We start from the raw sequence: 27,908 nt of genomic DNA on the forward strand, positions 1-27,908 counted from the left end.
GTAAGTGTTACTACTTACCATTGTAGTTATGTTCTCTTTGTCTGCTACCACAGGGGACATCAATGTACTTTGCTGTACCTTTTTTTTTTTTTTTCAAAGATTTTATTTATTTATTTGACACACAGAGATCACAAGTAGGCAGAGAGGCAGGCAGAGAGAGAGGAGGAAGCAGGTTCCCTTCTGGGCAGAGAGCCCGATGTGGGGCTCGATCCCAGGATCATGACCCAAGCCGAAGGCAAAGGCTTTAACCCACTGAGCCACCCAGGCACCCCTTTGCCGTAACTTTGGTGAAGAAAAGACTACTTCATTATACTCTTGATCCCTTTTCTGTTTGAATGTAGCATAGCAGATTAGCAAAGAGAATTGTTAGAGGCAGTGGGCTTTAGAGAAAATGGCATAACATACATTTCTTAGTATTTTGAAAAGGTGTTCAGGAACATTTTATTTTGTTTAGGTCCTCAGGACACTGGGCCCTCCTCTTGGGCCATCCTGTGCGCACCCCAGGGAAGCTGCAGTCCTCTGACATCACCCACAGGAGCTAAAGGCCCCGGCGGACCCGTCCTCCTCCTTAGCTATCAGCACGACACCCCGCACTGGATTCTTCTGACTTCTGTGACTGTAATCTTGGGTCAACCAGCTAAAGAATCAAGTCAAGCACTCAGCATAGTTTGTCAGGGGTTGGGCAGGGAAGGATGAACACTGGAAAATAAGGTAAAAGAGAAGGATTTAGCAAGTTGTAGCGCCAAGAATCTCCTATATTTCTGTACCTCTGGAATCAGGTGGAATAACTTCAAGTCTTGCTTTCCTTCTTGGTAGTGGTGTGAACTTTTACAAATGATCGATCCTCATGGAGCCCCAGTTCGCCCATCTGGATAATTCTGAAAATAAATAAATATATCTTAACCAGGTGTGGGTGAAGATTAAACAAGAAAGCATACGCAAAGTATTTAGTATAATGCCTGGCCCATGGAGATGACAGCCAGACTTACCACCCAGTTATAATTCCCTTGTGGCTCCCATGTAGTGACCAGAGGCATTTAATGAAAAAAGCTATGCCTCTATAGAGGCACCTGGGTGGCTCAGACAGTAGAGCATCTGACTCTTGGTTTCTGCTCAGGTCATAATCTGATGGTTGTGAGTTTGAGCCCCCAGTCAGTCTCCACACTGAGTGTGGAATCCACTTAAGATTCCCTCTCGGGGCGCCCGGGTCGCTCAGTGGGTTAAAGCCTCTGCCTTCGGCTCAGGTCATGATCCCAGGGTCCTGGGATCGAGCCCCACATTGGGCTCTCTGCTTAGTGGGAAGCCTGCTTCCCCCTCTCTCTCTGCCTGCCTCCCTGCCTACTTGTGATCTCTGCCTGTCAAATAAGTAAATAAAATCTTAAAAAAAATAAAAAAAGATTCTCTCTCTCTCTCCTTCTCCCCTGCACCTCTCTCGCACGAGCTCTCTCTCTCTTAAAAAAAAAAAAAAAAAACATAAGTTATGAGTTATGTTAGGTCTTAGGATTTGGGGGGAATAACATTCATCCCTTTGAAAAACAATAATTCTAAAGTACAGAGATAAATTATAGGTACAGAGATCATACCTTTTTAAAAAATATTTTATTTGTTTATTTGACAGAGAGCTAGAGAGGGAGCACAAGTAAGCAGAGTGGCAGGGAGAGGGGGAGAGAGAGAAGCAGGCTCCCTGCTCAGCAGGGAGCTTGATGCGGGGCTCGATCCCAGGGCCCTGGAATCATGACCCAAGCCGAAGGCAGCCATTCAACCTACTGAGCCACCTGGGCACCCCACAGAGATCATACCTTTTGAGCTGATAGATGGTCCTCCCTCAGCCACTAACTAATTGGTGCCCTTGGAGAAGTTATTTTGCTTTTCTAAACTTATATAAAGTGAGATCTAGATGATTTCCAATACTTCTAGATCTAGTAGTTTGTGATTCTCATGAGTGTATGTGTGTGTGTGTGGTCTCTATGTATTTATTATTTATAAGTTATATATATATATATATATACACAATTATATCTAAAAATACATATCTTTTCTTTTTCATGGAAATTCCTCTTTATAGCCTTATCATCACATGTTGGAGATTTCCCCTTGGATAAACAAATGTTTTGAGCACACCCTCCAACTCATCCTAAAAGAAGGGAAGCTCCTCTGAGCCTCATGAATGTATGCTTTGACAGCTATGAGGAAGTATTATTTAGTGTAGTGGTTACTTTGCTTAAGGAACTTGTCACCCCAGAGTCTGCAGTTTAAAGTGTAAAGTATATAAAATCCAGCTACCATTTATTGCTGACTTTCCACATGCTAGGTGCTGAGCTGCAGGCTTTTCTGACAGTACTTCATCACACACACACACACACACACACACACACACACACACACACACACACTCACACCCCTATAGGTATTTTTCTCATTGTACAGTTGGGAATCCTAAAACTCAGAGATGTTAAGTGACTTGTCCAAGGTCACATATAAGCTTGGGTCTGTCTGACAACTCCATTGATGCCCTTGGCCTCCAGCATGTCTCCACAAAATGGTTTAAATATATAATAGGAAGCCAAGCAAAATGTTCTAGAAAACAACCACAATACCACTGCTAACTTTTTATTTTTAAACTGCTAACTTTCTGAGTTTGACATAAATCAGGATAATCTCTTTTTCTCCAGTGTATCTCCTGATGCCTTTGTTAGACCCTAGGTCAGATAAACCACCGCGTGTTCTTTCATGAGGGAAGCACGGTGCATATTTACTGTTCAGCACAGGGCTGGAACACGGTCAGTATGAGTTGAGTGACTAACATTCTAGATGTTAATTTATTCAATAACCACTTATTGTGTACCTATCATGTGCAAGACATTCTAAGACATGTTCCTTACCTTCCAGAAAGTAAGGAAAAGGAAAGGGAAGGGGGGGGTAAGACCTGTATTTTAGTACTAAATAAAGTAGCATATTTTCCTCCAAGATGATTATTGCCCCATTCAATCTTAAAATGTGGGGCACCTGGGTGGCTCAGTGGATTAAAGCCTCTGCCTTCGACTCAGGTCATGATCTTAGGGTCCTGGCATCAAGCCACTGCATCGGGCTCTCTGCTCAGCGGGGAGCCTGCTTCCTCCTCTTCTCTGCCTGTTTCTCTGCCTTCTTGTGATCTCTGTCAAATAAATAAAATCTTTAAAAAAAATGTAGACTGGGCGATGATCAAATTACCTTTAACAATCTTCCATATTGCTTGACTTTAAAAAATAAAAGGGCTCTTATCTAATTTCCCAGCTCAAGAAGATATTATGTATTGACTATATACAAAATTCAGCAATTACATTTTTTTGGTTAAGTCATCCATCTCTCTCTTATCTATTCTTGTCAGTATTAAGTAATTCTATTGCCAGTACTGTGGTGCAATCTATTTATCATTATCTCTATCCACCTCTGTCTATATAGACAGAGACAGATGATAGATAGATAGATAGATAGATAGATAGATGAATGATAGAAAAATAGGTAGGTAGATAGACAGATTTCAAAGAATTGGCTAATTGTGAGGGCTGGCAAAGCTGATTTGGTAGGGCAGGCTGGTTGGCTTAAAATGAATGCTACAGTCTTGAGGCAGAATTTCTTCTCACTCAGGGAAACTGGCCTTTCAACTGATGGAAGACCAATTCACATTTCTTTCTTTTTTTTTAATTTTTTATTTTTTATAAACATATATTTTATCCCCAGGGGTACAGGTCTGTGAATCGCCAGGTTTACACACTTCACAGCCCTCACCAAAGCACATATCCTCTCCAATGTCCATAACCCCACCCCCCTTCACCCCCCCCCCCCAAAAACCCTCAGTTTGTTTTGTGAGATTAAGGGTCACTTATGGTTTGTCTCCCTCCCAATCCCATCTTGTTTCATTTATTCTTCTCCTACCCCCTTAAGTCCCCATGTTGCATCGCCACTTCCTCATATCAGGAAGATTATATGATAGTTGTCTTTCTCCAATTCACGTTTCTAAGGGTAATCTCCCTTACCTAAAGTCAACTGATTATAGATGCAAATCACATCTATAAAATATCTTTCACAGCAACACCCAGATTACGATTTGAGCAAATGGGTAACTATAGCTTAGCCAAGCGGGCACATAAAACTAATCTCCACAATCACTGTTGATAGTATGAAGAAAATCGCCAAAATAATAGAATAAATAGGTTTTTAATTTTTTTGTGAAGTGGAAAGGACTCCTTGGATGGATTGTTATGTCAAACCTCTAGGTTAAATTTTGGAGAGCTGAAATCACCACAAGGAACCACAGGGTCCTGCGAGGTCAAAAGGAGTACTTTGATGCTGACAACAAGTAAAACTTGGGTCCCTTCAAGGAATATTACAACAAACACTCCCAGGAAATCTATACTTCAAAATACACAATGGAGTAATGCACCATCACTGTTAAGATTTCATTTCCACTTCTACCACTCTACAATCACTCATTGAAGCAAACACATCCTTTTGTAGTAAATGGAGTTGAAGTCTAATCTCTGTAGCCTCATTACTTGAAACACTTTCCTATATATCAACCCCAAACTTCAACTCTTTTTTCTGATTACCTTTCAGTGTGAGGATGGGTGCAGATTTGTTATCTCAAGTCAAGACTAGTTCCAAGTCTCGTTTAGTAAAATTTCTATGCATCAATCTCTATATTTCCGTGAAACCATATTTTACCAATTTTATTTCAGTTTGCATGTGAGAGTTCATTCTCAGAAACCACGTGCAGATCACATTTGTTTTGGGCCTTTCTTTCCCTCTTAAGTTCTCAGTAAAAATGTCCCTGAAACTCATATTTCATAGCTTGTGTATTCCAAAAATCATACCAATTTTTATGTCCATTCTAGGGGTGAGGGGAGTTGGAGATCTTTAATTTCATGGTTTCCAAGGCTTCCTGTTTCTTTAATGATAGGCTTTTCTAATTCTTTAGCCCCTCCACACAGACAAGCACAGACTCCTCTTTCATTTTATTAGTAGCAACAACAAAAAATGTCTTCATTCACACAAAGCATTTATTAGGTAAGTAAGCAGATGTTACTGAGGAAAAAAAACCAAAAATGTGTGTATTTGTATCTGCAGAATTAGGTACAATGAAGGGGTTTTTATCATAAGTCAACCTCAAATGAAATAATAAAGACCCAATAAGCCCTGTGACCTCACCACCTGTTCTCTGACCCTCTCTCTGTTTCTGGAACCTCTCTTTCTTTTCTCCTGTTTGTCTCCTCTGCATTTCAGCTATCACTTACTTTGAGGAATGACTTTGTCCCCGTTCTTACAGGGAACATCTTTCTCTTCCTGTATTCCTTCTGATACCTATGTCCTTACCTTTTAATCTATCCTAAGGAAAATATGGACTTTTTATCAGATACACTATAATTATCATGAATAACAATGAGATACCAAACACAAAGACTGCCTAATGAACAGGGCAAGTATTTATTGCGGTGATAGAAATATTGCAACCTAAGAGAACGCTTTCATCCAGAAAACACACTATCCCGGTAAAGAATGCAATATTTTCCATTCTATGGAAAGCTGCTCCTGAACAAAAGGAGAAAATTCTTAGCCAAAGCAGAAAGTTTCTTCCCATTTCTATTCTCTTTCAGCTGCCTGTAGGTACTGTTACATGTTTTTCCTCCTAACTCCTGTATTCCCTACACAGAGTATGATAATGGACACTGTTCTTTGAGGTTACTGACGACTGGATGATATTTTCATTCATTTAGCAAACATGTGTATTTGTCAGGACTAATGGAGAACAGAGATGCAAAAGTAAATTAGACATTTTGACTTCAAAGACATTATAGTCCAATGACTGTCAGTAAATAAATTATGCAAATGCAAGTTGTCAGTGCTATGGTAAGCTTGTGCTTTGTATACAGAGGGATCACAAAAGAGGGCTTGGATAATTTTTCACTGACGATGTTTGGGTGTAGGTGACACACATCACTTTGAAAAACAAATTATTATTGCACTAGAGATGGACAATTCAGCAGTGGGACAATGGAAAACTCTTCCCTAAAGAATCAAGATTCTTATTGGTTGAGGGTAGGGCAGGTGTAAAGAAAGGTGAGAAATGATAGAAAGGTGAGTAAAGATGAGGGAAGATAAATTTTTCTCAATTTTTTCAGTCTACTGTAACACATTCAGATTATTGGCAGCAATCTTCTCAGAAGAATCTAGTGGAATTTTGGTGTTTAAAGCTTTGAGGATAATGGCTCACCAAATTTGCACTAATGGAATGTGAGATAATGGGGTCTCTAAGTATCTAAGTGGTGCTGCATCAGCAAACTCACTATTCATGGTCATTTTATGTAGAGTCAAGATAAGACAATTTACCTGGTGCTGGTGTGCAGAGGAGTCATTAGCTGGACATATAAAGAGGCTCACAAATTATTGTTCAACAAAATATTCATTCAGTGTGATTGCGACTTTCTGTTTCATCTTAGAAGATTTATAATCCATAGACTGGTTGCTTATATATAGTTCTGTGGAGGGTAACTGTCCTGTTCCAATGGATTTAATCAAAACAGAGAACAGCCTGGCATTGTATTATGGAAATATTACTAAAATATCACAAATTGGCAATTGTAGGTACCAGCTTTGGTAAGGTAGTCCGCATGGGACAGTTTATAAAACTCTCAGGTCTGAGCCTGGCTCTAGGGCATTATTTACTTGTGGGTGTTTAACTTTGTGACTTTATTACATGGGTCCCTTAATCTTTTTGCATTGGGGCTTTGAAATCTATTGCTCTTTGAATAGGAGGAGTAAATTAGACAACACTACATCTGATATTTTAGATTCCAGACAATGGAATAAAGAGTGTGGCCTTTTGTTTCCCTCCTGCAGCACAGACCAGAGAGTTCTTAACTAGACAGAAAGCCCACTTACATTGCTTTTTCATTTCATGACTTCCTCCCAGACACTACTGGAGTGGAATATACATTTAGTAGGTCCTTGTTGACTTAGTAATGATCTTTCTGAATGGTCAGGACCCTTCAGAGATTTTTGCAAATGTTCTCCAGATTCAGACCTCCCACCTCCTTCCTCTCTCTCCTTCTCTCTTTCTTTCATTTTTCCTCCCTCCCTTCCTCTGTTTCTATCTTTTTTCTTTTTCTCTCTTTCTCTCTTTCTTTCATCTTTCTAAGATCTTACTTTTTTATCTATTTGAGAGAGAGAGAAAGAGAGTGAGTGATTGAGACAAGCAGAGGGAGAGAATCCCCAGGCAGATTCCCTGCTGAGCATGGAGCCCTATGGGATGCTGAGCTTGATCCCATGACCCATGAGATCATGACCTGAGCTGGAACCAAAAGTCAGATGCTCAAATGACTGAGCCACCCAGGCACCCCAATGACATCTCTTTTATGTTACATCTAAAAGCATGGATTTAGCTTTTTGGGGGCATGTGAGTAGTTATTTTAGTCAGATACTTTCCTGGAATAAACTTGAACTGCTGTAATTGGAAAATTTTTATGTTGTAATTGTGTTAGAGAGGCTGGGACATGGGTTCATTTTTATAAATGGAAAAATAAAGTAATTCAGCCCAAGAAGATTCATTTTTGAAAGAGAACCTGGTGGAAATATAACACCATCCCACCTCAGAAACTTGATGAACACATACCCAGGGACAGAAACAGAAACCACAGGAGATAGAAAAACTCTTATGGTCTGAACCATAAGAAGCAGGAAGAATGTGAAAGGAAGGGCCTGAATTCTGACCACAGGAGCCAAGAAAATCTCCTTTTGAGTAGTTTCCACGGAGCTTGTTGGAAAAGGAAATGAGTGGAGAGTCTTTTAATTTCCAGTTTTAGTGAAAAGAAAAATCTGTCCTGTTGCTTATGGCTAACACAGAAAAGAGAAAAAAAAAAAAAAACCAAAGCAAGGATGAAGATAAAAGGGCAAATAGCTTTCAACTAGTATTTTTGTTTGTTTTAATACCTAGTGTGTGGCATGAGGCCACATGTGGGTCACTGAGGATGGTGAATGAGGTAGGATAAAGTATAAAAATGGAGAGTCATTTTAAATAAGATGCTTAAGAATTTGGGGAACATGTTCAGAAAACTCCAAGTTAATACCTTTTTAACCTTATCACATCATTGTGCACATCTTCCAAAAAAAGATAAAACTTGTCCATATCACTGAGGTAAATGCTTGAAGACATCTATTTTCAAGGGTGCTAGGGCCTCTTTGGGACTTTAACCATCCCAAACCCCCACCTGAAGGCCCAAGGACTTAAATATCATTGTTCATCTGACATGTAAATACCATAATAATAAATATGCTACTGTGTTCCCTATAGGAGGGGTTATAACAAAGAAGCTCCAAAGGCAATGGTAAAATGTCTCCCTCAAGTAATAGGGCAGGTGGGTATCTGCTAGTTCCTAAAGTCAATCAGGGACCCAAGCTATAAGGGTAGCTCTGCCCTCCTCTGAGGCATTGTCATCATCTGCATTCTTAAAACTGGGCAGGTGTACATCTAGGTCCCAGCTGGCAGGAAGTGGAATAAAGCGTGGAGGTGGCCCACCCACTGCCTTATGTTATGGCCTTGGGTATCAGTGGAACACATCACTTTTACTCATAGCCCCCTTTGAGAAGTAAGCATGGCATACCTATGACTGCCCAGGAGGAGAGAAAAGATTTAGTTGAACAACCAATGTTCTCCACCACAAATGTAATTTTTCCTTTCCTTTTTTTCAAAAAAGCACCGTAACAGCTTACAATTACTTTTATAAATATTTCCTTATTTTTACTCCACAAGGTTGGGTATATCAATTAAACAACTAGGATTTCTCAAGGATATTTTCAAAGTAAAATATTGTTATAAGCAGTTATAATTGAAAATTTATGCTACATGCTTAGGAGATTTTAAAAAATTAACACATGGAACTTTCCTTCTAGGACCTTCCATAGTAGATGGAAGCTCAGAAAAAATACCAGCTTACGTTAAGATTAGAAGGGGCATGAAATAAATCCTTACAGAGTTAACTGCCTAGAGAAACTAGGGAGTAAAAGGCAATATAGGAAATCAGAAGATGACTGCAATTTTTATTGTTCCAATAGGGCTTTATTGGAAAATTGTTTTAGCTGGATTTTGAGGGAATGGTAAGATTTGGATGGCAAATAGGGAGAGTGAAGTTATTCTATATGAATCTGGGCTACCCTCAAGTCCCCTAATACAATATTCTGGGACTAACATTGAATTTGGCACATGAATAAAATTTATTAAGGAAGTAGAAGGACATGATAAGAAATTATAAGGCTTATTAATGGGATACTTTATTATCTTTTTGGACTGAAAAGAAATGTCCAGGTAGCTAGAAGACTAGAGTTTGGACCATTTGGGGTATGTTGCAAATACAAATGGCTTTTCATAAGGAAAAGATTGGATAAACGAATCAACCAGACAATTGCTGCTATTACTAATAGTTACTACAAATAGTGGCATACTATAAAAAAAAAAGTTCTAGACTTTGACAAACTTCACCACAAAGCCCTGACCAGTGAGTAAGAAGGAAACTTGAAGTACTCTGTATCTGTAACTTTACATCTCAAGATGGCTCCTGGGTGGGCATATCACAGAACACATCTTGTGATCCATTTCTGGCTTTCTGGTGCTTCCCGTAATCCTGGCCTAGTTCTCTGTCCTGCTCAGCAGTAGTTTTAATATCTCTTTTTTTTCCCCTCCTCTTTGCATTGACTTTCCAGTTCTCATCTTTAGCCTGTCTTCCAAGTAAGTGCCCTCAAATTCAAGGGAAGTAGTTTCCTCTTCCTGTCAGCAGTGACTCCCTGGTCAGCTACTCTCTCCGGGAACACTCCTTACCTCAGATCAACACCTTTATATTTCTCCTTGGCTCAGGTCCAGAATAAGTAATCCTCTTGCTGTTTCTTTCTTTTTTTTTTTTTCTTTCTTTTCTATCCCTTTTCCTTCTTTTGGGAAATCAAGTGAGCCTTCTCCGTTTAATGATTCCTGGCCACTTCAGGGTTCTTTGTCAAAACCTACACTTAGAATCTAATCTTTTGAAAATAAAATTCTACATTCTTTATTTTTACAGTTGATTACTATTAAGCAAACATCGTTCTATGAAGTAGCCATTTCGTAACAGTGGAAATTCCTAGGGAGTGAGTCAGCAAATTACCACGTTGTCATTCTAATGTTATAAAGCTCAAAATATTCAGTTAGCAGATAGTATTCAGTGTAACTCAGAGACATTGCATGTTTAAAATTTTTTTTTTAAAATAATGCAGGATACCAAGAAAGATGAAGCAAATTCTCAAAATGGTTAAATGATATAAAATCAATGTCTCCAAGAGGTTTTTTGATGATGACTGAGAAAATGTATTATCTCTATGGATGATGATCTCATCCAAACATTATAATACTGTAAAAGAAAAAAATTGGATTTAAATTAAAAAGTAATTCTGCCACTGGTTGGGTAAATCACAGTACCTTGCTGAATCTTGGCTTACTACCTATAATATAGGAATAGTAACAGCTCTTTCTATCCCATAGTACTGTTCTGGAATCAAAGAAATGATACATGTTGATAGCTATGAATACTGTGATATCTCATCTTCATATTTTGATTATGCACATACCATCTGCTAGATCAAGCAGTGACCATATTGATAGCATATCATGTGCCTGGTTGATCATAGCAGCTACACCAGTATCTTTATTTGAAGAATGGCTTTAATAAATTTTGTTGTAAACAATGCAATATATCCTTTAGTTTTATCTTATTTCATTGTAATTTATTCTTTTATATAACGTGCTAAATTTATAATTGGATACAACTCCTTTTTTGGAAATAGATGGATTATAAATCTTAAGCTAATACATGATGTAGCTGCATCATTAAGTCTCCGATGATTCTCTCAAGAGTTTTGGGCATGGAATAGACCTTCCTATATGACCTAGTTGAAGAAAGGGAGCCAGATTTTTGGACCCTACACTAACTAGTCATTGGATCCAGGCTGCTCCCAAAGAGGGAATGTAAACCTGGTGAGACAGCTTTCTTAGGACAAGGGAGATTCCTGGAGAGAAAGTCATCAGTGAGCTCTCAGTAGTCTCAACTCAGCTGTGGGGAGAGACAGCACTTTGGTTCCAAAGATGGATTGTGTCCTCCAGTTCAGTAGGGCTTCTTTATTAAGGTCCATCTCTTGCACCACCCAGATATAATTGCTTCATACAGTGTGTTCAACTATATCCACAAACAGCTGCTATAGGGTTCTGGAAGGACTCTTTCCTGGGGAGAATTTGTTAGAGAAATGTCAGTGGGTTGAAGTGCTCCACAAACACTATCACTACATTGGGTCTAGAGGTCACAACTGATCCTCATTATTTTTCTCTTCTCTTACCCATTCTAGATTCTTCTCACCCTGAGCCAGCTCTTGTGCTGGTATTAGTAGCTTATGCAGTGGGGGTGATCGAGAATTTCATTGTTCAGGGCTCTGATTTCCTTGTCACCATGCCCATCGTAGGCTGGGCTGCTGCCCTTGTCCATGTACTGTTCAAGTGTCAGGAGGTATCCCATGGGATCATCTGAGTACCCCAAATATTCTTCCTTATCCTTCATCTGTACCGGCAGCCCAGTGTTTTCTTAATAATCAAGATCAACTACCTCTGCTAGGATAAAGACTCCTTTCTTTGCTTGATGGTTTTTGGGCACAAGAAGCTCAAGGAAAGCAATGGGTGCCTGTGATTTCAAATTTAATGTGACTCTGGTTTGACCCTAGATGGAAGCATTCATCTTCTGGGATCCAAATCGTTGAGAGTGATAGCAAATGGGACCACTCCTACTCTAACCCCTTGGTCCCCAGGCCCATGTATTCTACATATTGTGGGCATAGTACCATATAATGGTCATTAATTAAGAGTGTATTCTTTATTCTAGAAGATGACATAACTTTGTTAAAGGATATCATCTCAAGATGATGCTTCAACTGTATTATCACAAGTTGATTTCATTGTTCCATCAGACTGGCAACATCTGGGTATCATGGAATGTGATATGACCCATGGATCCCATAACCATGTGCCCACTACTGTACCACCTTTGCTGTGAAGTATGTTCTTTGATTTGATGTGATACGGGATTCTGTACCAGTGAGTCAAAAACTGCAGGCAAAAATCTAAGCCCTCCTAGAGTGGTACTGACTAAGACACTCTTGGCAAGAAAAGCAAACCTATACCCCAGATGATATATGTTGGCGCAAGTAAAGATGAATCACTTCTTTCAGGGTGAAAGGAGTCCAATGTAATCAACTTGTCATGAAATGGTTGGTTGACATCTTTGAGATGGATAACACATCATTTGCTCAGTATTGGTCTCTTTTTCTTGATGGTTGAACTTTGGCAAGGACAATAACTAGATCAACCTTCATGAGTGGGAGTCTGTTCTTTTGAGACAATGCATATCTGTTTCTGCCACCATCGCTATTCTATTGATGGGCTGGCTGATGACAGGCTGGCTGAGGTCAACTGGTACAGTTATTCTGTATACTTGGTTCTTTATGCTTTTTGTGTGAGCAATAATCTCTGCCAAGTGTGACCATGTGGTATCTTTACACCACATACCTTCATACTTTTGAACACTCTGGTAGGTCTACCCATATGCATCTCTCCTTGAATTTCTTGTTCTCAATTTTCTAATCATTCTCCTTCTAGGCCCCAAACCACTAGCCAAGCCATTCTCTACTGTCCATAAATCAATGTCTATTCTAACCTCAGGTCACTTTTCTTTCTATACGGGGTAGATGACCGGGTACATCACTCCAAACTCACCACTGAGAGGAATTTACGTCTCTACTCTCTTTTAGGCCCGCTCCTTAGCAGAACTGTATTCTAGTAGCAGTTCATCTTTAACTTATATACCATCCCAACCAAACTTGGTGCTTTTCATCCTCTGTAATATAAGAGAGCCCCAAGCTTCCATTGGACACATATGAGACCTAGGCATGTTTAGCATGGATTTACCATGTCCATCTCTGAGTGGCTGCTGTGGGATCACCTGATTTTATGGTTTGGTGGTTTGATAGACCCGAGCTGCTTATGAACAACACTAACAGGCCTAGTCATAAACCAGGAGCTCTTCACTGGACTGACTCTTCACACTTGTGCTAATTGAGAAAAGACATTTGTTCCTCACATATGTCATCCATGTATAGAAATTGTGCCTCTGTCTGACACTGCCTGCAACTGGGTAGCAAATTGGTCTAATTCTAAGGTTAAATTAGCAGACACATTTGGCTCTCTCCCAAGACTCTGTACTCTGACCAGGATGTATCTGTAATATCTTGGTCTCCACCTTAATTTTTTTATGTTATTTCTCAAATAATCAGAACCTGGGTGGGTTGAAAGGATATTATTCTCCTTCAAAGAGACCTTTTCAAGACCCCTACACCTATATAAGGTATTAAGCTGACATAAGTGCCTGCTCATGATGGGGATGTTATCTATGGGAGCAGCCACATGTGCTCTTTCCAGTTCTTTGCCTTTCTTGACTTGGAGTGGTCTGGTTCTCAACCCAGTGTGCTCTGTCCAGTCAGGATTAGGTTTCTAATCCTAATTCCAAAGGGGAAGAATGCTTTACCATCACTTGACTGATACCCTGTTCCTATGTGTTCTCAATGATTTACAGAATGTTCAGGGAATTTGTCCTTTTAATGTTTATCATTCTTTTATTGCTCTCTCTTCTCCCTCAGATTATGGACCTGCATCAAAGGGCAAGAGGAGTGTCAGCCTCCTACCATACATAAAGTTCTCCGTTTCCTCCACCCCCTCCCACTATTTTGAGTCCAAGTTTGTATATCTCTTTTAGGATGAATTTCTTTGGTAGTTCTTTGGTCTCAGGAAAATTGACCCCCGTGAGTTCACCCAGAGGGGTGAGCTTTCCTGGATGCCCTGAATTCACACTTCCTGTCTAAATCCCAGCTTAACCACAGACATGCTTTCCAGGGCTGCACACCACATATTCTTGCAATTATGACTTTTACTTGGTGTTTGGCCTGTTTAAACCTCCAGGTATTTTTGTCAACATGGTATGTAGCCTAAACTGAGTCAAAGTGAGTGAGTAGAAAATACACATTGCACGGGCAACTTATTTTCACTTCATGTTTTTATCAGCTGCAAAATTTTCCATCACTTGTTCTTTTCCTGCTTCTTAGACCTCACCTCCCTTTTTGTGTTGTTTTTGGCATTTTCTATTCTAAGTTACATCTGAAATAAGCTTTTCACATATTGTTCTCATCCATAGTGTACATCCTCTGTTCCAGGCAGCTCTATCTCACAGAAAATCACAAGGTCAGAGAGATAACCTCTGCCAAATGTGGGAGCAAAATAATACTGAGCTGTGACAGAGAAATTGCCCTGTTTTTTTCCAGGATGTCTACAAATATCTTTAGATATGAAATAAGGGATTGTTTCTTTTTGAAGACAACACTATATATAGTGTTTTGAAGAAAATACTATATGTATATCAGTGTCTTAGCATTCATCAGGAAAAAACTCCCTTGTTACTCTAACAGATAATCCCCAAATCTCAGAGGCTTTTATTTTTCACTCACACAAATGCCGGTATGTGTTGCTTAACTGTACTGGGCTTGGTGATTCTGCATGCAAACCAAATAGCTTTGCAATATCAGAGTCCTTTGCTTGTAGCAGTGTACACGGAAAAGAGAGAGACAATCAGAGTGTTTTCTTGTCAGCCTTGGAGGGGCGCCTATCCCTTCTGCTTCCTGGACAGAACTCAACTTTGTGGCCCTAATAATTTAAAGTAAAATATCAAGTTGTAATTCAAGGCAAAATACCAAATTCAAGTAAAATAGCTACTGAGGAGCAATACCCAGTCAAATATTGACTGTATGGAAACATTCATAGAAGGTTCTATATTTGCTACTCATTGTCAGAGGACCTGGGAAATGTAGTCTTGCTGATGCTCAGGGTGAGGGCCTAAGGTTGGTGAATATGTAGGCAATCTCTATCACAACCTCCTAAAATGGAAAAGAAAAAAAAAAAAAAAACACTATTTTTGGACAATAACAGCTAAAGTAAAATGATATTGAGTAAGTGATATTGAGTCAGTAAATAATATTAGTAATTAGTAGGACAGACATACTCTAGCCATTTTGGAACCCAATAATGCCAAATTTGCATTTATTTGGGAGTTACAGAGCTTGCAATTAATCAATGACATAGCAGTTCAGAACATTACTTGGGTTACTTTGAATTTAATCCACATTTTGTTGTGCAATCATCCTTTCTCTAGAGCCATATCCTTCTTCCAGGATAGAATTACTACTCCCATTGCTGAGTTCTCATAGCACACTGTTCTGTCTGTTGAGCTGGCATAAACCTCATGAATTCCACTGGTGCAAGAAGAAGCAGTAGGCCATGTCAGCCTTGTAGCATCTGAAGGAGAGGCAGGTATAATTTACTCTCACTGCTGCCTTTTTATTAAAAACTTTGGAAAGGAATAGATAGCACCCCAAAGAGTTAGTGATAATAGAATTTTCTAAAGGAGATAAACTTGATGTAACTTGATTGCCTAGGGGAGTTATATAAGGTGGTGATAGCACTTGATGACCTTTTAAAAAGTTGGCACCACATGGCTTCTCCCATTAGGGAGATGAAGGGGCACCAGTTCCATTTGGCTTTTTACCAGAGACCTGGAAAGAGCTACTGGGGAGATCAACTATCATACAATATTAGTTGTCTCTCCCCTCCCCCTGCTTATAATGCTTAGTCTACTTCACTATAATTTTTTGTTGTTGTTATTCTTTTCCTTCCAAGAGCACATGGGCCTTTCAGTAATTGCGAGCTCTGTCTTATCTGTGCATCCTGTCATCAGGTATGGCTTCTGGCATATAGCAAGTGTCATTAACTGGTGAGTTTATTAAGGAAGCAATAATTTAGGCTCTTCCAGAAGTTTATAGTTGAGCCTAGGTTTCTAGATTTCTGACTTTAAAAACTTCTGAGTGAGGAATACTTTGTGCTTCTTCCCCTCTGTTTTGACACTTTTAACTAGCCCCATAGATAGTATGAATTATAATCATTCTAGTAAAAATTGTGCCAAAGAACGTTCTAGAAAGTATCTTACTCAGTTCTTTTTTTTTTTAAATTAATTAATTAATTTATTTGACAGAGAGAGAGAGAGATCACAAGTAGGCAGAGAGGCAGGCAGAGAGAGAGAGAGGAGGAAGCAGGCTCCGTGCTGAGCAGAGAGCCTGATGCGGGCCTCGATCCCAGGACCCTGAGATCATGACCTGAGCCGAAGGCAGCGGCTTAACCCACTGAGCCACCCAGCTGCCCTCTTATTCAGTTCTTAATATGGGAATATGTTCTACCTATACAATGGATCATTTGTAAATACTGAATTAACAGGCAGAAGATGTGGTATATATACACAATGGAATACTATGCAGCCATCAAAGGAAATGAAATCTTGCCATTTGCAACAACATGGATAGAACTAGAGCGTATCATGCTTAGTGAAATAAGTCAAGTGGAGAAAAACAACTATCATATGATCTCCCTGATATGAGGAAGTGGTGATGCAACATGGGGGCTTAAGTGGGTAGGAGAAGAATAAATGAAACAAGATGGGATTGGGAGGGAGACAAACCATAAGTGACTCTTAATCTCACAAAACAAATGGAGGGTTGTTGCGGGGAGGGGGCTTGGGAGAAGGGGCGTGGGGTTATCAACATTGGGGGCGGTGTGTGCTTTGGTGAGTGCTGTGGGGTGTGTGGACCTGGCGATTCACAGACCTGTACCCCTGGGGATAAAAATATATGTTTATAAAAAATAAAAAATTAAAAAAAAAAACACTGGACAGGCTTGAATACAATATGACTTAATGCAAGCTAAAAGTTTTAAGTTAGAGCGTAGGGGTGTCCCAGTGGCTCAGTTTTTAGGCGTCGGTCTTCTGCTTGGGTCGTGATCCCAGGGTCCTGGGATGGAGCCCCAAATAGGGCTCTCTGCTTGGTGCAGAGCCTGCTTCTCCCTCTCTCACTCCCCCTGCTTGTGTTCCCTCTCTCGCTGTCTCTCTGTCAAATAAATTAAAAAAAAAAATAGAGCATAAAAGATAAGATGTGTAGAAAACATATGGATTTTACTGATTTAATCCAAACCCACCGCGTTTTTACCATGTTTGGCTAGAATAGCAACAGAGAGTTTGGGGGAGATAAGAGAATATCTGAAGGCTACAAAATTCCTGTTTTTCTTTCTCTATCAAGAAATAATGGGTTAAAAATAACTTCACCTATTTCAAAGAGTAAAGGTAGGAATGATTGAAATAAAGAACGTGCCAAGAGCGTGACCAGCTAACTGCAGGCCTCCAGTCCTCTTGTTTATCTCTGTTGACGAGAAGTGAACACTAGAACATTCCACCCTTCACATAGACCCACCATCAAGTTAACAGCCAGGATTTCCATATAAGGAGGCAGAATTTCTGCCCCGGAGTCAATTTCGTCACCACCCTCTGTGTTGTCTAGTGTCCCTGATCCCCATGGCGGCTTCTGTTTGTATTTGATAACCGCTTTGCCTGTCTCTTGGCCTGAATCCTAGACTTTGGTTTTGTCTCCAGTCTTTGAAAGGTGCTCTCAACGCTAGTGCAATTACTTGCTTGCAAATGTGTTGAGTCTCTTTGGTTCTTGGTTTTTGTTCTCAACCTGGATGATGGCTTGCGAGATTCGGTTTTGTCCAAGATGAAAGTGAGCTTTGAAGGAAAACATGTGGAATGCTTCATCTGTAGGTTAATTAAGAATAAGCTGTTATCTATTGAAAGTACTACATAATTCATTTTGCACATGGAACTTCTTAAAAGCATATGTCTCAGTCTTCCCGCAATGCTCCGCTCTTCTATTTCCAAGTTATTTAACCCACATTTGTAACTAAAAGCCTCAAGGAGAACATGTTTAGAATATAGCCAAAAAGGAATTTGCTGTAACTTTGAGGGTCCAGGCTAGACAGAGGATAGGATACCCAGAGGTATCCTATATTGCTCTCTATTATTTGTCACAACACATTGCTGACTGAGTTTTGTCTATTGACCTTCTCCTTCCCATTGCTTTGACTGCTGCCCTAGTTCAGGCCCTGATCTCTCCTGCTGGGCTAATAAAACTAGGTTCACATTTGGCTTTCGTTCCTCAATGATGGCTTCCTTTGGGTAGTAAGGAGGGCACGTGTTGTGATGAGCACTGGGTGTTGTATGCCACTAGTGAATCATTGAACACTACATCAAAAACTAAAGATGTACTAACTGAACATAATAAAAAAAAAGAAGTGTCCTTTACACTAAATCTAGAATTAACTTTTAACACAAAGTAACTATGTCATGTTCAGAAAAAAGCATGAGATAATGGAAAGTCTTTGGAAATGTACACACTTGGATTCAAATCTTGGCTCTGCTACTCACTAGTTATGTATACTTAGATAATTTTTTTTCAATTTTGTTTCTTTATTTGTTGATCAATAAAATTAGGTTAAGAGTGCTTACCTCAAAGAGTTTTGGTGTGGACTCAGCAAGTGATGTGTAGCTAGCATAGTGTCTGGCCCATAGTAGACAATCCAAAACAACAGCTATGTCTTACTCTTTTGCTTAAAATTTCAGTGGTTACCTACCACATAAAAAAATATTCGTTCTTTGGAGTGGACTATATCTCTTCTTAAAATATTCTCTAAACTATCTTTTTAGTTTTCCCTCTTACTCTTTCCAGCCACACTAAATAAATCCCTACTACGGAACAATTTTTTTTTTTCCTGATTTCCTGACCTTTTCACAGACTCTTCGGTGTACTGAAGTGTCCCCACTTCTCTTTTCCCCTGGGTAAGCTTTACTTAATCTTCAAAATTCATCCTAATTACCTTCCCTTTGGAAAAAAAATGAAGAAAATCAGCTAGCAAATATTATAACATGTAGAAATGCATACTAAATAAAGGACAATAGCAAATACCTTTCCTGGAAGAACAAATCTAATGTCTAATGTGTTATTATTTGAATAACTATTTTTGTTAAGAAAACTTGGAGTTAAAGAACTTCTTAGAAGTTACACGTTTTTCACTTGAAATGTGGGAAAGTTATTAAAGCATCATAAGGTAGATGTCCACCCTCATTTCTATCTTCTTAGATTCCAAGTTTTCTGTGATACGCATATTAGAAATAACGTAAATTAAATCGCAGGAAAGTATATTTGTTTCCATTTTTTAAATCAGTGAGCTTTATTTTATTTATTTATTTTTAAAGATTTTATTTATTTATTTGAGAAAGAGAGGGAAGGCAGGAGCAGGGGAAGAAGCAGAGGGAGAAGACTGGCCACTGAGCAGGGAACCAGTGTGGGGCCCAATGTCAGGCTTAATGCCAGGACCCAGGTCATGACCTGAGCTGAAGACAGATGCTCAACTGACTGAGCCACCGAGGTGACCCTTTAATTAATGAGTTTTAAACCATACATATTGTTGACTGCCACTGCCTTAATATGACAATAGAAAACAACCCATGAGCTGAGGCTCAGATGAAGCAGTTGGATTAGATTTCTGTAAATAGTAGATGTCATTAGAACTAATCATATCACTGTGAATGGTTTTTTTTTTTTTTTTTTTTTTTGTGACAGACAGAGATCACAAGTAGGCAGAGGTGCAGGCAGAGAGAGAGTGTGGGGAAGCAGGTTCCCTGCTGAGCAGAGAGCCCCATGCGGGGCTCGATTCCAGGATCCTGGGATCATGACCTGAGCCAAAAGCAGAGGCTTTAACCTACTGAGCCCTGTGCCCTGTGAATGGTCTTGTAAGAGAGTCACACCACAGTAAAAAATGCTAATAAAAAAAATTGTCTTTTCAAGTATTTTTTAAGTATCTTGAATCTATGCTATCATGATGAGTTTTTTTAATTTGTTCTTCTTCTTCTTTTTCTTCTTCTTTTTTTTTATGAAGAGGAGTCTTAGATGTTTGTTTTGACCATCTGTCCAAAAATTGGATAGCTCTTTAACATGGCATTTTAACAAGACAAAGACCAGAAGCATTTATTTTATGACCAGAGTATGTACTGGACAGTTGCACTTCTCATGCCTCACCGTCTGAAGGGCCTGGGCTGTGTAATGTGACAGTAGTACTGGAAATAGAAGCAGAGTGTCTTGTGTTTATATGGACTCAGTTCATGTCCATTAGACAGTGAAAAGAACTACATAGTGGTGGAAAGTTTTCAACAACATTTGTGGAAGAGTCATTCTGTCCAGGCCTTGAATAATGGGCTGGATTTTGAAAACTGGACAGAGGTAGGCAAAGGCATGTTAGATGGATTGTAGAGATTAACCAAAGGGCTGGAGAGAGTGAAGGCCAGAGCTCATTCAAGAAAAGGCAATTAATCCAGGATGACATGAAGGTAAGGAAGTACCGAGATGGGGATTATACCATCAAAGTCTAACTGGGAGTGTTTTTGATTCCAGAGGAAGAAGTTTGAACTTACTTTATATGTCATGGGAAATGCCTTGGCCAAATCTATGTCTCTGAAGGTGATGTTTGTGGCTTTCCAGAGGAGGGATTGAAGAGAAGAGGCTGGCAGAGGAAAAACAAGTCACATGAATTAATTAGCAAGCAACGAGAGCCTCCACCGAGGCACTGCTAACAGAGAACAAGTAAGTGGTGTGTCTCCTGCACTCACTGGTGGGAAAAGGAAGATTTACAGAACTCAGTAATGGAATGAGTAAGGGAGAGAAATACTTGATTATTACTATTGTAAAACTGAACTTTTTCTAAGCCAGTCTTATTATATGACTCGTTAAACCACGGACTAAAGCTGACGGTGGGGCCAACTTGGATTCTATTCCATGGAAACTCAAGAATAATGCTTTTAAAATCTTATCTAAGTATTGCCCCATACCTTTCTTTGCTGTGGGCCTGATGACTGCGTAAGCTTGTACTGAGAACATCGATAGGGTTTCACTGTGGCGTGTGGACAGCTGATTATTCAACACGATATGGGACGATACAGATACGTAGGCTATGCCGGAATGTGCATCATCACAATATTTTTCTGTGCTCTGTAGGTGATCGCCACAGAGCAGTTTTATTTTCCTCCTTACTTGACCTGTCGAGGACTGTCACAGACGGGAGTGATTTAGGAAATGTATTCTGGCCGGTGGGGGGCAGTGTCGCATAGCGGAAAGAGCTCAGATTGTGTCATCTGAGAACAGTGTACAATCCCTGGTGAAGTGACTGTCCCTTGATCCCAGGGTTCTCAGCCCTGAATTCGCTTTAGAATCACCTGAGTTTTCTTTCTAAAATGTAGATTTTCTTCCTCTATTCCTTCAAGATTCTGACTCAGTCAGTTTGGGATAAGGCCCTGAAAAAGGAGGGGTTTTGCTGTGGTGCTAGTTGTTTCTTAAACATCCTCAGTGATTTTGAGAGCTAGATTTGGAAACTAGTGACTTAGTGTGAGTCTCGGCTTTCACAGGATGGCTATGAGCATTGAGTTTTGTACACTTTAAATCACAATAAAATATCCATTGATAGTTGGATTACTTATTGAAATAACTGTTCGGTCTCCTTTCTAAAGACTTCTTCAGTTTTTCATCAGTTTGAAGCTCGACTATACGAGAGCTTTATTTGTTTGCTTTTTTATGCATTGTGATAGCGAAGAGAAAATAATGAACTCTGTACAATAGATATACATAATACATAAATATAGGATTAGTGGCGTGATTGTTTTAGATTTTGAAGAGATGATAGAAAGTAGAAAACCCCTGTTTGAATTTTTGTTAAATGTGAGGCATAAATACCAGTTTCTAAAAATGGCAAAGAAACATAAACAGAAATTGCTTTTAATAGAAAATTCATTTATTATCGACACTGTGATAGTTTCATGTACAAATAAGTTCTGACTTCTCAGTTTTAAGAGCAATAGCTAACATTAAATACATTGTCCTTTCCTGCATCTCTTTCAAGCAAAAAACAACAAAAAATATAAAACACCAAAAACCCTTACAAGCATCAATAAGAGCAACGGTGGTTTCAAACACATATTTTCCAAATAGCCATCCAAGTTAAAAGGATTGCAGCCGTTCAATACAATCTCTATATAATAATATGTCGCATAAATATCAGTTGACCTTGAAGCTTATAACATGTTGTCATCAGTTTCAAAAACTTCATTCACAGTTTCTGTGTAACTGGAGTTACCCGGCCTTCTCAGTTCTGAGGGATTTTCTGATATGTCCACTGTTTTTTATGACAGTACTACAGAATCTCCTTCCTTCTTCTGTACCTCGGGTCTCAGCTTGCTTATGTGCCTTCAACCCGAAGCCTGGATAACTTCCGTGTTAATCCATTTTGAGTCATTTGTTCTTTTCCTGGGCCTGTGGAGTGACTCAAAAGGACCAGGTTGTTCACCCATGGAGCCATAACCGGCACATTCCTCTGTCCTTGGTATAATCTTCAAATTCTCTCTAGCCAGGATCTGATCACTTTAGACTATTAGCCTGAAGTTCATTCAGAAGATTCAAGTACATATTTGATTTGAGGAATCTGGGGTAGGAGTCCTTTTCCATAAGAGTATATATAATTTTTTGGGCTTCATCAAAACACGTGGGGGTTGGTGCTTTAATCTTCTTGGCTGTAGCTTCTCGAGTGTGAAAGTCAATATTGATCTGGAAAGAAATATTCACTAATTAATACATGCTTCCAATGTATTGCATTTTATGATGTGACCGTGTTTGTTGAAACACCTTAAGACAATGGGGTTAAACCCTCATTTATATCAGTTCAACTTTCTTTAAATGCCTACTCTATACTAGCTCTATACTGGGTGTAAAGGAGGTAGAAAGAACTCTCACAAGAAATTCTTTGTTCCAAGCTGGTTCATCATATGGTTGGGAGATGCAAAAGAGGCAGACATGAAAATTTTAATTATCCATATAAGGTGATACATGCATCAGAAAACGTGATTATTTAAAATTTATATTTTGTGTGGCTGTTTTTTGCTTGAGCCAAGAATACTGGAACTGGAAGGTGGGTATACTACTAACTGGAAATATTTCAGCTGCTGTAACTGTATGTATTACACTGATCTGTGTTTTCTCCTCAGGTAAAATGAGCTGACTCATTAAGGACATTCTGACATGCAATTCTGGCTAACAACACTGCTACTCCTTACCTCATCCCTGTCAGGTTAGCTAATTTTGCAAAATTGATCTTTTCATTCTACTGCCTCCAGATATAGAAAATTAGATTATTATTGCACTGAACTATTGAACATACCTTAATATTTAGCAGTGAAATTATGATACTTAAGATCTAATCTTGCTATGTCTGCGGAATGCTATTTCGGCATCTAAGTTCCTTTACACATAAACTGATGATAATGAAGATAATACTCACTTGTTTAGCAGCATCTGAATGCACAAAGGCTTTATATATTTTCTCTGCTTTGCAATGCAAAAGATGAGACTCCGTTTTTTTATAGTCTTCACAAGCCAACCAGAACTCAAGGTTCTCCTCACTGAACTCAGACTTTAGGAAATTTCCAAAGACATCTTGACCAACTAAAAGGAAAGGGTAAGGGGTGACATAATTAAATTAATTGAGCCAATAAATGGATACCTTAAAGAAGAAATTTGCAAGAAAATCACTACTGTGTTGTCTAGGCTCAAAGATAAGAAAGGACTAACTCTAATAACTGTGTCATAATTCATAAAGATGGGAAGACCTCAGAGATTCCTTCACTGATAGTTTATCTCAGACCGGATGAACCTGTCTGTCCACAGTCCCACAGCTGCTTAGTGAGGACTACTGCACTTTGCTTCCATCTGCTAATTAAGTTAAAATTCTGCTCTTGTGATCACAAAGCAATCTCTTTTCTTATAAATACCAACTCTTAGCCAGACTGTAGAGTATTTTAGGGAAGCAAACATTGATGAAGGTCATTAACATCCTGTTCATTATGTTAACAAATATAATTCCCCCATCCAATGCACATTAGCCAGAAAATGTGCTGATGTCCTGATTCTATTTGATGGTTTACTGAGGTTTTTAAACGGGCCACTTTTATACCCTTTATTTGTTTGGCTGGATTGTAAACTAAGTCCGATGATAAGAGGGATGAAGCATATCGAACTACTTGACCCACCCCCAGCAAGGATTCTTAACAGTGTTTGTGGGGAGAAGGAGATTAAGTTCATCCTTTAGAGACCACACTGCTCATCCAGACCTGAGCGAGGTCCTACTCCAAGAGACTTGCAATGCCCGTGATGAGGGAAAGGCAAGCTGATTCCATTCTTTTCCTTCTCTGATCAGAAACTCCCCACAAGACTCTGCTTAAAGATTCTTTTTATCATATCTATGTTATCATGTATCATGTTATATAAAATGCAATTATATATTGCATTTCTCAACTTCCTTCAAGGCAGCAAGGCACGGTATCCTTTTTTTTTTTTAAATACTTGGTACTTCTGAAACGCCTGCCACATAGAAGTAAGCTAAATGAGTAAATGAATGAATGAATGGTAAAATAGTGAATTGACGGGATGAGTCTTCCTTCTTACAACCACCAGCTACAGAAACACTTCCTACAGGTAGCTTTCAGAATGGCAGCTCACATGTCGAGCTGTTTTGTTTACTTTTAAAAACTAAACCTGAAACTTGAGAACCCCAGTATAATTTTAAATTTTGCTCCTATAATGATCCATGGAAATACCTAATTGTCTCAACAAATTTGTCTGAAGGACAGCGACAGAACTGAGGGCTAGATCAACCTTACACTACAATGAGGCATAATATGCTGAAGCTCTTAGTGACTACAGGAAAACTGAAATACAACTTTTCACATGCTCTTCCTTCCAGAATACTATATTTTAATGAAGTCATTCAATCTCTTACTGTATTGAGCTAAACCCAAAACCATCTCGTAGTTAATAATACTTACTTTGGTTTGCAAGTAGTTTTTCCAGAGATTGAGACCATTGCATTACTTCATTAACAGAGAGTCTGTCAGGGACAAAATTACACAAATTAGTAAACTATTTTTGTGTGTGTGTGTGTGTGTGTGTGTGTGTGTGATCACACATGAAATCAGAATGGCTGCTCTATTTTGGTAACTCCATGAATGAAGATTCTAGTTCTATATGTTTTATTAAAAGTTATCTACAAGAAAACAAAACTTCCTTTAGAATTACTACAGTTATGGGGCGCCTGGGTGGCTCAGAGGGTTAAAGCCTCTGCCTTCAGCTCTGGTCATGATCTCAGGGTCCTGGGATCCAGCCCCGCATTGGGCTCTCTGCTCAGCAGGGAGCCTGCTTCCTGCCTGCCTCTCTGCCTACTTGTGATCTGTCTCTGTCAAATAAATAAATAAAATCTTAAAAAAATAAAAGAAGTACTACAGTTATGAAAATATCTGCCAATAAAATGTGAAGAAATCTACATCTTCTCTAACAGTGTAGCAAATAGCAGGTTATCCACACCCATGCTTGTACTTAATTTACACTGGTAGTAATATAGTCTACTCTCATGTGGCTTGTTACTTAAGAGAAACAAGGTCCAATATGCACAGTATTAATCACTTGCTCCAATAGAGAGATAATGCATAAGCTTTTTAAAAAATGATAGTTCGGCAAATAAGTATACATACATGTGTTTGGATTTAGAAGGTTTAATTCCAGATTCCAGGTGTGGGATCATAGATCTCAGGTACGCTTTCATGTCCATCCCACTACAAAAGATACAAACATGAATATTTGCATTTCTTCACTTGAATACATTTTATTTGTACAAGGAACATGAAATAAACTTCTCCAAGGAACAAGGCAATAATAAAAGTAGCTGCTACAACAGTTTTCTATATTAAGATGGAGTTAATTCTTATAAGCCAAAGTCTGTAAAAATTTCCACATTATTTAATGCCCTATCATGATTAATTTTTTTAAATCAACTGAATATACTAATATATATTTACATATACAACAGCTAATCTCTCTGATTGAATTAACTAAATGCTCATATTTTCTTCTATTCATTCTCTATCCGTCTGCCACTAAAAATAATCTAAGTTAAAATTCACAAAGTGAGACACAGAATGAACTTACAAAGTCTTTGGCCTCTTCTTATGTGTTTTATCATCTAGAAGTGAATGGTCAGTTTCTTTCAATTCCTTTGCATTAGTAGAGAAGAACATTCCTGGCATATTGTCTAGCCTTGGCGTGGAGATGGTTGCTGCTCGCATAGTCCTCACTCGGCAAATATCTGCTCGTCAACGTCTCTGCTGCTTTATATAGTAAAGGCAAACCAGCTCTTGCTGTTCAAATGAGTCTGTTTATCAAGTGATGTTACCACAGACACTGGAAGTTCCCTCTTTCTTGGTGTGTTATGACGTGGATCTTGAAAAAAAAAAGAAGCACACAGTGATGTCTTGTGGTTGAAACTCAACCAAATGAGAATAGGTCACTTGATTAAAAAGAAAGAAAGAAAATTAAGCATACCGAGCCACACACACATATACCACAGGTCTAATGTAGTAGCAGCATCAGTCTTGGGTTGGAGGGGATCCCTGTTTCTTCATGAAGATTGCACATTTCAGTAAAATATCTCATTTAGGGTATTTATCGTATCACACAGAAACTCAATATTAGAGATGTATCCCCTCAATGTTTCGAAGAGTCCTTGATTATAACATTCATTATTTGTTTATTGATTTATTTAAAGATTTTATTTGGGAGAGAGAGAGAGAGAGCAGGAGCAGGAGGACGGGTAGAGGGAGAGGAGAAAACAGACTCCCTCCTGAGCAGAGAGCATGCCCAGGACTCTGGAATCAGGACCTGAGCCAAAGGCAGACGCTTAACCAGCGCCACGCAGGCGCCCCTGATCACAATATTTTAAATAATTTTTTTTTTATTCTTTCAGAAAGTCGTGTGAAATAAACAAATACTTTGTTTGGTTATTTGTGTATGTATCTGATAGGGAGGAGAGTAATGAGACGTTATCTTAACTTTTCCCCACTCCACCTCCCATTTCCTACTTCCATGGTGTGAAATTTCCATGTTCTTTTTTTCCAAGGTGTGTGCTAGACCTTCTGCTGGTGATACACAAAATAACTTTAAGGGACTCCTGAATATTAGTATTTACTAAGAGTGTAATTAATATAGCAAATTGTGATTTTTTTGGTATATTACTGCTTAAGATAAGAATAAAGGAAAATTAAACAAAACTATAAATATATGAAAGTAGATTTAACACAATAATATGATATAATATGTAAACATAATGATAGTAAAGAATCACACAGTGTCAAAAAAAAACTGCTCAAGGTAAAATGAGAGTATATGTGGATAGGCCGATAATGTGTACTTGTTAGGTGATGGTCTTTCGAATTTTGGCAGTATCTCTGGAGAGAGCCAATATAGCTTTAATTAAGATGATGGATTTAGGGGGGGGCCTGGGTGGCTCAGTCTTAAAGTGTCTGCCTTTAGCTCAGATCATGATCCCAGAGTTCTGGGATCCAACCCCATACAGGGCTCCCTGCTCAGCGGGGAGCCTGCTCCTCCCTCTGTAGCTCCCCCATGCTTGTGTTCCCATTCTCACTATCTCTCTCTGTCATAAAGAAATAAAATATTTCTAAAAACTAAGGATTTATAAAACCACAATGAGATACCACCTCACACCAGTCAAAATGCTAAAATTAACAAGTCAGGAAATTACAGACACTGGTGAGACTGTGGAGAAAGGGGAACCCTCCTACACTGTTGGTGGGAATGCAAGCTGGTGCAGCCACTCTGGAAAACAGCATGGAGGTTCCTCAAAAAGTTAAAAATAGAGCTACCTTATGACCCAGCAATTTCACTACTGGGTATTTACCCCAAAGATACAAATGTAATGATCTGAAGGGGTACCTGCACTATAGCAG

The 27,908-nt window shown here is 39.0% G+C and overlaps 1 protein-coding gene and 1 long non-coding RNA gene across 2 annotated transcripts in view; one reads left to right on the forward strand and one right to left on the reverse strand.

Moving 5' to 3' along the window:
* Positions 1 to 23,630, forward strand: part of LOC309850273 — a 171,255-nt gene extending 147,625 nt beyond the window's left edge. The window contains exons 4-5 of the long non-coding RNA XR_014304161.1: positions 20,533 to 20,655; positions 23,103 to 23,630. This is a non-coding gene — a long non-coding RNA (uncharacterized lncRNA). The remainder of the gene's footprint in view (positions 1 to 20,532; positions 20,656 to 23,102) is intronic.
* Positions 21,835 to 26,427, reverse strand: RGS1 (regulator of G protein signaling 1). The gene is made up of 5 exons (XM_082703962.1): positions 26,095 to 26,427; positions 25,641 to 25,721; positions 24,939 to 25,000; positions 23,396 to 23,559; positions 21,835 to 22,665 (listed from the first exon to the last, which is right to left on the reverse strand). The coding sequence occupies exons 1-5, from the start codon at positions 26,229 to 26,231 to the stop codon at positions 22,480 to 22,482; spliced, it is 630 nt and encodes a 209-aa protein (XP_082560088.1). The 5' UTR covers positions 26,232 to 26,427; the 3' UTR covers positions 21,835 to 22,479.
* Between the last annotated feature and the right edge of the window lie 1,481 nt (positions 26,428 to 27,908).

This window comes from Mustela nivalis (assembly GCF_964662115.1).
Source record: "Mustela nivalis genome assembly, chromosome: 16".
Classification (NCBI taxonomy): Eukaryota; Metazoa; Chordata; class Mammalia; order Carnivora; family Mustelidae; genus Mustela; species Mustela nivalis.